General features: G+C 44.8%; 1 protein-coding gene across 1 annotated transcript; it reads left to right on the forward strand.

Moving 5' to 3' along the window:
• Window positions 1-10,722: 10,722 nt before the first annotated feature.
• Window positions 10,723-11,607, forward strand: LOC148800595 (uncharacterized). Its single transcript, XM_088903796.1, has one exon. It carries the CDS (start codon window positions 10,723-10,725, stop codon window positions 11,605-11,607), a length of 885 nt encoding a protein of 294 aa, XP_088759922.1.
• The last annotated feature ends 1,750 nt before the right edge of the window (window positions 11,608-13,357 follow it).

The raw sequence follows: 13,357 nt of genomic DNA on the forward strand, positions 1-13,357 counted from the left end.
AGATTAGGAGAAGTCTGATCTAATCTGCAGATAAGATAAGGGTTTATCCTTATCACTTAAAGGGATGTCTGATCCAAAAATGATTTGGATCAGCAACTCTTAATTGGATTAGGAGCTGATCCTTTAGGGTTACAAAAGAAGGAGGGGGCGGCAGCCTTTAGAAGACACATACTCACATCCTCTTCAGAGTTGAAATCACAGAAGGAAGAATTAAGCAACCCTGTAGAATTCTTTCTTGCCACCTCCTTGTTCTTGCCGCCCAAGTTTGCTAGTTCGATCTCCAGTTGTGGGAGAAGTCAAGATTCGATCTTGACATCAGTTCTTTGTGAAAGGATTGATAGGAAGTTGTGCTCACGTGCCATCCTGCTGTTTCTTGCGAAGGACAGAGTTCTTGGAGAAGAACACTGCTGATTCTGCTCCATCCTACACTACGCCATTTTCAGTGGGAGTAGTCTTTGGATCCTTCCTTGGGTGTGAACACCTTCATTGAGAGATAATATTTCTCTGTATCAGGTATACCTCTCTCCTACTCCTTTTTGTTCAGATCTGGTTCGCCCCCTTTATTCCGCATAGTTTGGGCGTCCATACGATGGATCTTTCATCCCTTCAAAAATGACAATGAACCTTGTCTGATAGAGGCCAAAGGGAAAGCTCATAAGATGTGTGGATATGATCCTTCACAGAAAGGTGGTGGTATTATGTAGCTGAAACAGTTAGCTCCATGCACCCTATGTGATTTCTCACATTTCCAGAGACATAATTCGCAGTCTCCGTCACTGAGATAGGAGGGAAATCTCAGAGATGAATAAATGGAAATGGAACATAGATTAAAAGCCATATCTATGTAGATAACATGAATCAAATAAGATTATGGACTAATATTTGATTTTTATCAGAAATGGCAAACGGACAATTCACAAAATTATTGGATGACAACAAACTTAAGGGCCCAAACTACGTTGACTGGTACTGTAACCTTATGCTGATCCTGACATCTGAAAAGTTGGACAAAGCAGCTAAAAACCTTGCTCTGGAATGCCTGGGAGATAAGGCTTTTGAGGCCTGTAGGAGGGACTACCAGGAATGGGAAGAGAAAAATTCCCTTGCCCGCTGCTACATCATAACATCCTTACACAATCCGATACAGTGGTAGTTCGATCAGATCGAATTGTCCAAGGATATCCTGGACAGTTTGAGGATGATGTATGAAGAGCAGAATCGTTCTACTCGACAGAAGGTCGTGAAGCAGTTCATGACCGCGCAGATGTCCAAAACCAGCAAGTTCATGACCATTGCCTTAAGATGATGGGATACATCAATGAACTTGAGGTTGTTGGATTAGGGCTTGAGCATGCCACCCAGGTTGATGCCATTCTAAACTCTTTGCCTCCTTCCTTCAATCAGTTCATCATGAACTACAACATGAATAAGCTAAATGTTAGCATCCAGGAACTCAACAATATGTTGCAGAGGGCCGAAGAACTGATCAAGAAGGATGAGCCCATTGCCATGCTTGTTGAAGCCGGAAAATCGGGCAAGAAAAAGAGGAAGGCAAAGAAAAGGCCTTAGAAGAAAGCTACTAAGTCCAAAAGGCAGAGGAAGGACAAAGCATCGGATGCTTGTCACTTCTGCAAGCAGGCTGGCCACTGGAAGAGGAACTGTCCTTAGTACCTGGAGTCCAAGAAACAAGGTAATTTCGAATCCTTTGTCATAGAAACCAATTTGTCGGTAACTTCTGCTTCCTGGTGTATTGACTCCAGGGTTTTGACTCATGCATGTAACTCATTGTAGGAGTTCAGGACAAGCAGAAGACTGAGTGACGGAGAGGTGACTCTTTACTTGGGCACTTCTGCAAGTGTTGCAGCTACAACCATAGGAACTGTAGAGTTAATTTGCAGAGAAGGAATCATTGTTCTGAAAGATTGTCTTTATATACAAAATTTGAGAAGAATATTGATTTCTGTTTCAAAACTGTGTGCAGATGGATACTCTATTCTCTTTAGTAATACGATTACTATCAAAAGAAATAACAAATTCCTCGCATACGGAGTACTTGAGAATGGTCTCTATGTTATCCATCCTTCTCTGGAAACTAACATAACCGAAACTACATCGGATGATATCCCCAAGAAAAGAACCCGTGATACAGTTAATTCCACGTGCCTGTGGCATTACCAACTTGGCCACATCAACATAGATCGTATCACAAGGTTGGTAAATGGTCATTTGGATTTTCTAACTGTAGAAGATCTTCCAACTTGTGAACCTTGCCTTTAGGGTAAGATGACGAAACAACCATTTAATGGTAAGCCTGAAAGATGTACAGGTACGTTTGACCTTATACATACTAATGTATGTGGTCCCATGAGTGTTAGGACACGTAACCAGCACATTTATTTCATAACATTTACTGATGATTACTCGTGGTATGGTTACATGTACCTATGAGACACAAGTCTGAATCCTTTGAAAAGTTTAGAGAGTTCAGACAAGAGGTCGAGAAGCAGTTAGGGAGAGAAATTAAGATCCTTCGATCGGATCGAGGTGGCCAGTATCTCTCTGACGAATTCAGGGACTACTTAAAGGATAATGGTATAGTATCACAACTATCTCCTCCTGCTACACCACAGCAAAATGGTGTGTCAGAGAGGAGGAACCAAACTTTATTGGATATGGTCCGATCACTCCTCGTACACTCATAGTTACCCACATCCTTTTGGGGTTACACATTAGAGACTGCGATATACGTCTTGAACCGGGTTCAAACCAAATTAGTTCCAAAGACTTCCTATGAGCTTTGGACCGGCAAGAAACCAAGTGTAAGACACTTGAAGATTTGGGGTTGTCCAACACATGTTAAAAGAATGAGTGCGAACAAATTGGAATCCAAGATTAGCCGTTGCCTATTCATAGGCTACCACAAAGGCTCTGTGGGTTACTTATTCTACGACCTAGGAAAACAGAAGGTGTTCTGTAGTCGAAATGCCCATTTCTTGGAAGATGATTACATCCTTAACAATCATCATCAAGAAGTTGTTCTTGATGAAGAGAGCTCAGGGGTAGTGGGAGATGTCCCACAAGCTCTAGTTAATGACCAACCTAGAAGATCTACTCGGGTTTCCAGGCCTCCAGTTCATTTTGGCTATGACCAGGATAGTTACTTGGTGGAAGCTATAACTAGTGAGGAGGATCCCGTGACTTATACGGAAGCTATGTTAGACATGGATTCCTTGAAGTGGGTAGATGCCATGAGAGCTGAGATGGACTCAATGGAGACCAATGGAGCCTGGACTCTGGTATATCCGCCCCCTGGGGTAAAGGCAATTGGTTGCAAATGGATTTATAAGAGGAAGAAGGGCCCCGATGGTAAGGTTGAGACCAACAAGGCTCGTCTTGTGGTGAAAGGGTACACTCAAAAAGAAGGAATCGATTATGAGGAAACCTTTTTGCCGGTGGCCATGCTTAAATCCATTAGGATCCTGCTAGCTATAGCAACGTACCATGATTACGAGATTTGGCAAATGGATGTCAAAATAGCGTTCCTGAATGAAGATCATAGTGAAGATATCTATATGCAGCAACCGCAAGGCTTTATAGCTGCAGGTCAGGAACACATGGTATGTAAGGTAAACTGATCCATAGATGGACTTAAGCAAGCTTCTAGGAGTTGGAACATCCGGTTTGACTTTACCATCAAATAGTTTGACTTTGAGCAAAATCCAGATGAACCCTGTGTTTACAGAAAAACTAGTGGTGATATGGTTACGTTCCTGGTTTTGTATGTAGATGACATTCTACTCATTGGGAATGATGTAGGAATGTTGACTACGGTGAAAGTATGGCTTTCACAGCAATTCTCCAGGATAGATCTTGGAGAAGCTTCCTACATTCAGGGTCTTCGGCTCTATAGAGATAGATCGAAGAGGATAATAGGATTATCCCAATATGCTAATATTGACAAGATAGTCAAAAGATACAGCATGGAGAACTCCAAGAAAGGAAATGTTCCTTTCAGGCATGGAGTCACTCTCTCTAAGGGTCTGTCTCCCAAGACTCCCAAGGAGATTGAGGGCATGAAGGACGTTCCCTATGCCTCAGCCGTAGGGAACATCATGTATGCCATGCTGTGCACTTGCCCTGACATTGCTCAGGCAGTGAGTGTGGTAAGCAGATTCCAATCAAACCCAGGGTAGGAGCATTGGACCGCTATGAAAAACATAATCATGTACTTTCGAAGGACAAAAGTGTTTTGTCTGATATTCGATGGTAGTTCACTACAGATCCAGGGGTATTCTGATGCCGACTTCCAGTCAGATCCAGATGATAGAAGGTCTACATCTGGATACGTTTTCCCGATAGGATCGTGTGTTGTTTGCTAGAAAAGTAGCAAACAGGGGTCCACAATGGATTCCACAACCGAAGCCGAATACATTGCCGCAAGTGAAGCTGCCAAAGAAGCCGTATGGATGAAGAAGTTCATTCATGAATTGGAATTAGTTCCATCCAGCACATCACCCATTTCATTGTTGTGTGACAACATTGGAGCTATCCACGTATTGCGGGATGTCCTAATTCAGAAGGTAGCATCAGTGGAAAATGTAGCAGACCCATTGACTAAGCCACTGACACAGAAAGTGTTTGAGAAACATGTGGAAAGCATGGTACTTCGGCTTATACCAGATTGGACCTAAGAGCAAGTGGGAGTTGTTAGACAGTGTATGCCCTTAGCTCCAATTAGAATGATGTACATTATGACATTTCATGTAAATGAATAAAGTACATGTTTGGTTCATGTTATTATGGTGTGTTTCTGTGTAATACTCTTAAACTAGACACATATGAGACTCGTGTTAGTTTAGAATCTTCATAGCCATTGGATAGTTCTGGGGAGATTTATCCTGCCAAGGCTAACACTGATGTGCCGCCAAGTTGGTTGGGGTGGCTTGTCTCAACTACCAGGGTGAGACCTGAGGTACATGCAGTGTGGATTTTCTTGAAACCCTAAATCGGACCAAAATTCTAGTATTGCCTTGGACCTTGGAGATAGATGGGCAAAACTGGAATGTTACACCTAACCCCTAAACTCGATTATGATACTACACTAGGTGTCGAATTGGGCTATCTTTGATATGCCAATCAGTGAGATCCTTAGAGGGGGTCAAAACCTGGGTATGTTAAAAGAACATTGTTGGACATGGTCCGATCACTTCTCACACGCTCAGAATTACCCACATCCTTTTGTGGATATGCATTAGAGACTACTATCTACGTGTTGAATCGGGTTCCAACGAAATCGGATACAAAAACTTCATATGAACTTTGGACCCGAAAGAAACCAAGTGTTAGACACTTGAAGATTTGGGGTTGTCATGCGCACGTTAAAAGAACAAGTGCAGACAAGTTGGAATCCAAGACAGCCGTTGCCTATTTGTAGGCTACCCAAAGGATTTGCTAGGTTATCTATTCTATGACCCAAGTGAACAGAAAGTGTTCTGCAGTCGAAATGCCCAATTCTTAGATACTGATTACATCCTGGACACCCATCATCAGGAAATAGTTCTTGATGAGGAGAGCTTAGGGATAGTGGGAGTTGTCCCACAAGTTCTAGGTAGTGACCAACCTAGGAGATCCACCCGAGTATCTAGGCCACTAGTCCGTTATGGTTATGACCAGGATAGCTACCTGGTGGAAGCCTTGACTAGTGAGGAGGATCCCATGACTTACGCGGAAGCTATGTTGCACATAGATTCCTAGAAGTGGGTGAAGGCCATTAGAGCCGAGATGGATTCGATGGAGGCCAATGGAGTCTGGACTCTAGTAGATCCGCCCTCCGGGATAAAAGCAATTGGTTGCAAATGGATCTATAAGAGGAAGAAGGGCCCCAATGGCAAGATTGAGACCTACAAAGCTCGTTTGGTGGCGAAAGGGTACACTCAGAAAGAGGGCATCGACTATGAGGAAACCTTTTCGCCCGTGGCCATGCTTAAATCCATTAGGATCCTGCTAGCTGTAGCAGCATACCATGACTACGAGATTTGGCAGATGGATGTCAAAACCGCGTTCCTTAATGGAGATCTTAGTGAAGATATCTACATGCAGCAGCCGCAAGGCTTCATTGCTGCTGGTCAGGAACACATGGTATGTAAACTTAATAGATCTATATATGGACTTAAGAAAGCTTCTCAGAGTTGGAACATCCATTTTGACTCTGCCATCAAATCATTTGACTTTGAGCAGAATCCGGATAAGCCCTATGTTTACAGGAAGTCCAGTGGGGATAATGTTACATTCTTGGTGTTGTATGTGGATGATATCCTACTCATTGGTAATGATGTAGGAATGTTGACTTCGTTCAAGTTGTGGCTTTCACAGCAATTCTCCATGAAAGATCTTGGAGAAGCCTCTTATATACTAGGTCTTCGACTCTATAGAGATAGATCGAAGCAGATAATAGGATTATCCCAAGCTGATTACATTGACAAAATTGTCCAAAAGGTACATCATGGAGAGCTCCAAGAAGGGAAATGTTCCTTTCAGGCACGGAGTCACTCTCTCCAAAAAGATGTCTCCTAAGACTTCTGAGGAGATTGAGGGCATGAAAGACGTTCCCTATGCCTCGCCGTAGGGAGCATCATGTATGCCATGCTGTGCACTCGCCCTGACATTGCTCAGGTAGTGAGTGTGGTAAGCAGGTTCTAGGCCAACCCAAGGCAGGAGCATTGGACTACTGTGAAGAACATACTCAAATACCTTCGAAGAACCAAAGAGTTTTGTCTAGTACTCGGTGGTAGTTCACTACAAACCCAAGGGTATACTGATGCCGAATTCCAGTCGGATCCAAATGATAGAAAGTCTACATCTGGGTATCTTTTCACGATAGGATCGTGTGCTGTTTGCTGGAAAAGCAGCAAACAGGGGTCCATGACAGACTCCACGACCGAAGCCTAGTACATTGCCGCAAGTGAAGGTGCCAAAGAAGCCGTGTGGATGAAAAAGTTCATTCACGAATTAGGAGTTGTTTCGTCCAGCACATCACCCATCCGGTTGTTGTGTGACAACAATGGAGCGATCGCCCAAGCTAAGGAGCCTCGAGCCCACTCGAAGTCAAAGCACATTGAGAGGAAGTACCACGTACTGTGGAAGATTGTTGGTAGAGAGGACATCCTGATTCAGAGGGTAGCATCAACGGATAATGTGGCGACCCATTGACTAAGCCACTCACACAGAAAGTGTTTGAGAAATACGTGGAAAGCATGGGACTTTGGCTTCTACCAGATTGGACCTAAGTGCAAGTGGGAGCTATTAGACAATTTGTATGCCCTTAGCTCCAATCAATTTTGATGTACTTTGGACATTTAGTGTAAATGAATAAAGTGCATGTTTGATTCAAGTTGTAAGGTATGTTTCTATGTAAGACCCTTGAATTGGACACTTAATAAGGCTCGTGTTAGTTTAGAATGTTCACGGCCAGTGGGTCGGTCTTGGGAGACCTATCCTAATAATGCTATCACTGATGTGCCGCCAAGTTGGTTGGGGAGGCTTGTCTCAGCTGCCAGGGTGAGACCCGAGGTACATGCAGTGAGGGTTCAACTCGAAACCATGAACCGGACCAGATTTCCAATATTGCCCTGAACCATGGTGATGAGTGGGCAAAATTGGAAAGTTAGACCTAACCCCTAGACTCAATTATGATACTGCACTAGGTGGGATGGTTCATGAACCCATCTGAGTGGGTGATCATAGTGACAGGATCAGCCCCTTTGTCAGACAAAGGTAATGATCGAGGATGCACTCTCTCAGATGGAAACCAAGACTGCCGGCAGCCGATTTCAACCATTGGAATTTTTTTTTTGCAAAATATATTTATAATGATATAATATATATGTATAGTTTCAACTCGTTTGCAAAAGGTTTTAATCCCTAGGGTCCATCCTAGAGGATAGTGCAGCACTGTGCCTTGCAGTCGAGGGAGAGGTCCTCTCTTATCGAGCAATGTTTGGATCATTATGGGCTGAGAGGTTAAGTGTAAGACCATTTAGGGTTATACCTGATGGGCTAATCTTGCATCTGCTCACAGTCCCTGGGTTTTATAAGATGGCTTGGCCCAGGGACCACTTAGTGTAAGTGTTGGGCCCATAGAGTCCATGTGATGGGCTCAAGGTGTTCACTGGGATTTCCAGTTAATTCGGCTAGGCCTTGTAACAGAGGCTGGGCCGAACCCATGTGGCTAATGTGTAGATCAATGCTTGGGTCCCACGCCATACAAAGAAGCCCAACTGGGCAGCAGTTTGGAAGCTTATTGAGCACTTGATGCATATTGGGCCTAAAGCCCATTTTGAACTGGGCTGATTTGATCAGTCACTTAAAGGGGTGGATCTGAGGATTAGGTCAAGCCAAAAGGATTGGGTCTTAACCCTATCCACTCATGGAGACCAAATTCAAATTAGGATTTGAATCTGGTAACCTCCTGATAAGATCAGGAGTGGGTTGATCTAATCTGCAGATAAGATTAAGAAGACTCCTTATCCAAATACAGATTTGGATTAGGATAACTCCTAATGAGATTCGGAGGTTTCTTAATCACTATGTAAGGAGGAGGAAACCCTAATTTCGAATTACAAGAATTCAAACCCTAAGGGTAATTCGCAGAACACACTACAACTTGAGATAGGATCTCAGAGAAAACCCTAGAGAGAAGAAAGCTATTCGCCACCTTCTGCTCTAGCTCTCTCCTCCAGTTTCAGCCGCCATCTACTACTAGTTCGATATTTCTATAAGGCAAATATCAAGAAAGGTTCTTAATATCAATCTTTGCTAAAAGGTTGATCGTGTGTGGTGCTCATTGCTTCCATCGAGTTCTTCAGAAGGACCTGGTTCGTGGGATGAACACTGCTGGTTCTGCTTCATCATCACTGTGTCATCTTCAGTGGGAGCAGTTCTTGGGAGTTTCTTTGGGCGTGAACACCGACGTTGGGAGATACTGTTTCTCCGGATCAGGTATATCCCTTCCCTTTTCTTGTGGTACAGATCTGGTTCAGTTTTGGTTCAAGTCAAATCCTTGAATACTGTATTCTAAATTTAGGGAATATGATTCCTAGTTGGAAGAAAGGTAAGAAATTTTTTAAATTTGCCCACCCATTCCGCACCCCTTTTGGCGTCCATATGATGGATCTTACCATTCTTTCACTATGTATGGTAGTATCCACCTACTACCTGGCAATGAAGTTCCCTACTGACTATGGAGTAGGGGTTGTGCGAGGTGACCGGTTTGAATCTTGCAAGTGCTACGTAGCTGCCCTCAAGGGGAATGCCAAACTAGTGGCAAACATCGAGCTCGAGCGACCAACGGAGTATGCCGACGAGCGAGCTACACCAACAGAGGAGACGGTTCACATCCCGATCTCAACCGATGACCCAACTAAGACTCTCCAGATCGGCGCTTCGATCGAGGAGCCACTTCGGTCTCAACTGGTAAGCTTCTTACTTCAAAGTTTAGATATATTTGCCTGGTCCGTGGCCGAAATGCCCGGAATAGATTCTAAAATTCTAACTCATAAATTAAATACCGACCCCTTAGTCAGGCTAGTTAGGAAGAAGAAGCGCAACCTCGCCCCGGAACGATGGAGAGTAGTCGATGAAGAGGTCAGGAAGCTCCTAGCGGCAGACTTCATTAGGGAAGTTCATTACCCGAGCTGGGTAGCTAACCAAGTTTTGGCAAAAAAGGCCAATGGCAAGTGGTGCATGTGCGTCAATTACACCGACTTGAATAGAGCCTACCCGAAAGACTACTTCCCGCTACCCAAGATCGACTGCCTAGTGGACGCAACCTCAGGGCATGAGTTGCTGAGCTTCCTGGATGCCTGTTCCGGATACAACCAGATTAGGATGGACCCCGCTGATGAGGAAAAGACTGCTTTTATAACTGAGCTCGGGTTGTATTGTTACAAGGTCATGCCCTTCGGACTAAAAAATGCCGGGGCAACCTTTCAAAGACGTAAACAAAATTTTTGAGCCGTTAGTCGGCAATAAAGTTGAATGCTACGTTGATGACATGCTCGTGAAGACTCAATATTCAAACTTTTTGTTACACAACTTGCAAAAGTGTTTTCCAAATTTTGCGAAAATATAATATGAAATTAAATCCCAACAAGTGTGTCTTTGGAGTCACCTCGGGAAAAGTTTGGGCTATATAGTCAACCGATATGGCATCGAAGCCAATCCGAAAAAAAATAAAGGCCATCTTAGATATGAGACCACCTCGCCAGTTAAAAGAGGCTCAGAGGCTGAATGGCCGAATAGCTGCCCTGAGCCGTTTTATGTCCAAAGTCGGCAGATCACTGCCTACCTTTATTTAAAGCTATAGAAAAGAGTAGAGACTTCGAGTGGACTGCAGATTGTCAACTCGCCTTCGACAAACTAAAAAGAAACCTAGCTAGCACCTCGGTTCTGATCCGACCCGAGGAAGGGGATATTTTAAAGTTGTACCTCTCCGTGAGTGACGAGGTGGTTAGCTCGGTACTGATCAAAGAGGTAGATTGGGTCCAATGACCCATCTACTATGTTAGCAAAGTTTTGCAGGATGCTGAAACGAGGTACCCGAAGATCGAGAAATTGGTTTACCCGCTAGTCATAGCAGCTCGTAAGCCTCATCTGTACTTCCAAGCCAACACCATCGTCGTCCTCACCAACAAGCCTTTGATACAGATCTTGCTCAAGCCCGAGATGTCTGGGAGACTGACGAAGTGGACTATCGAACTAAGTGAGTATGACATTCGGTATGAACCTCAGATGGCTATCAAAGCCCAAGCCTTGGCCGACTTTGTGGTAGAATGTACATTCAATACTGTAACTCCCGGGCTGACCGAGCTCGAACAGACGATGGGAGCATCAACCAGTGTGATGCCGGTCCCGGTCAGAGCAGGTCCAACCTGGGACGAGGAGCCCTGGATTCTCCATGTTGATGGCTCATCCAACCAACAAGGAAGAGGTGTGGGAATAATTCTATATGGCCCAAGCGTGGTGAAGCTGGAATACGCACTCCGATTTAAGTTAGCGGCATCGAACAACGAAGCAGAGTATGAAGCATTGGTCGCCGGGCTCACCCTAGCCAGAGAGATGAAGGTGCAGCACCTCATCATATGCAATGATTCTCAGCTCATAGTCAACCAAGTCAGCGGCGAGTATGAAGCCCGTGACCCCACCATGGCCGCTTACTTGGCCAAAGTGAGGGAAATCCTACGCGACTTCATTTCTTACTTCATCAGACAAATCTCGATGTCCAAGAACGCTGAGGCTGACACCTTGTCCCGATCAGCTTGCACAACCAGCAACACCATGTGGATCGTGTATATAGAGGACTTACCTCGGCCTAACATTCTCAGGGGGGTAGGAGAGGTCGCTCCTGTAGCACAACCAGAACTGAGCTGGATCGACCTGCTCATGAGTTACCTGCTTCATGGGACCCTCCCTGTAGATTGCAATGTGGCCCGAAGGGCAGAGCACCAGTTGGCTAACTACGTACTCTGCGACACCCATGAAGGCGTGTACAGCGGACACTTAGGGGGCAGGGCTCTCACCCAGAAGGCGTTACGACAAGGATACTACTAGCCCACAATGAAGAAGGACAAACTCGAGCTTGTTAAGAAGTGTAACAAATGTCAGAGGCATGCCAACATCCACCACCGACCTGCTGTCGACCTGAAATACCTCACCAGTCCATGGCCCTTCACACAATTGGGGATTGATATACTTGGCCCATTCCCACCAGCAGCAGGACAGAGGAAGTTTCTGGTTGTAGTAGTAGACTATTTCACGAAGTGGGTGGAAGCTGAACCTCTAGCAACGATCACAGCCCGCAATGTACAAAATTTCTTTTGGAAGAACAGAGTGTGTTGCTTCGGGCTATCTCGGGTACTCATCTCTGACAACGGGAAGCAATTCGAGGATATCAAGTTTCAGAATTGGTGTGCCGAAATGGGAATTCAACATAATTTGACCTCGGTGGCACACCCCCAAGCAAACAGGCAAGCAAAAGTCACCAACAGAGCCATTCTTTGCGGACTAAAAGCTTGCTTAGCTCGAGCCAAAGGGTTGTGGGTCGACGAACTGCCTAGTGTACTCTGGGCCTACCGGATCACCATCAAGACTGCCACAGGTGAGACTCCTTTTAACCTCACTTACGACAGGGAAGCGGTGATCCCAGCAGAAATCGAGCTGCCCACACTATGCTTGGAGGCCTACGATGAAGAGACGAATGACGATGAGCTCCGTACAAACCTAGACCTGGTGGAAGAAGTACGAGACTTGGCATATATCCGGACTACAACTTACCAATAAAGAGTAGCTCGGTACTATAACACCCAGGTCAAAAGGCGACACTTCTGCATCGGCGACCTGGTTCTTCAAAAGGTTATGGTACTTGAGCCCGGTGTTGGTAAGCTCGGACCGAATTGGGAAGGTCCGTACTGAGTAAGATGGGTATTCAGGGAAGGTACGTACGAGCTTGAGACTCTGGAAGGGAAGCAAGTACCTCAAGCGTGGAACGTCGACAACTTAAGAAGATACTACTTGTGACCACCGAACTGGAGCTCGGTGAAGGGATGAGAGATCCCTTCGGCATGGGCGGATAAGTCCTTGTCGCCTCTTCATGAAGGGATGAGAGATCCATCATATGGATGGCCGAACCTTGCAGGTAGGTAGGGCAAAATTTCAAAAATTTCTCTCTCTCCCATGTGGGAATCACATTCCCTGTTTTAGAAAATTTGCATTTTCAAGGATCAATCTCGAACTTAGAACCGAACCAGATCTGAAACCAAAAGGTAGGAGAGGGAGGTACCTGATACAAAGAAATAATATCTCCCAATGAAGGTGTTCACACCCAAGGAAAAACTCCAAAGACTGCTCCCACTGAAGATGACACAACGTAGGGTGGAGCAGAATCAGCAAGTTCATCACAAGAACCGAATTCTTCAGCAAGAATTCGATGGACGGTATGTGAGCACGACTTCAAATCAGTTTTTCCCCAAAAACTGATATCAAGAATACTTCTTGATTGCTCCTATAGTGGAGATAGAATTGGCAATGGCGGCTGCAGGAGGAGGGCGCAAGAGCAGAAGATGGCGCAGTCTTACTGTAGCTGTCTTCTCTCTTTCTGTGATCTGAAATCTGATCTGGTGTTGTGAAGAATGGTTCGCCCCCTCCTCCTTTTAGAGCCTTAAATAGAGCTCCTAATCTCATTAGGAGTTTCCTAATCCAAATCTGTATTTGGATAAGGAATTCTCTTTAAGAGATAAGGATAAGCCCTTATCTTATCTGTAGATTAGATTAGCCCTCCTAATCTTATTAGGCGTTTCCAAAT

This window comes from Nelumbo nucifera, chromosome 4 (genome assembly GCF_055504915.1).
Source record: "Nelumbo nucifera cultivar China Antique chromosome 4, China Antique-T2T, whole genome shotgun sequence".
Taxonomy (NCBI): Eukaryota; Viridiplantae; Streptophyta; class Magnoliopsida; order Proteales; family Nelumbonaceae; genus Nelumbo; species Nelumbo nucifera.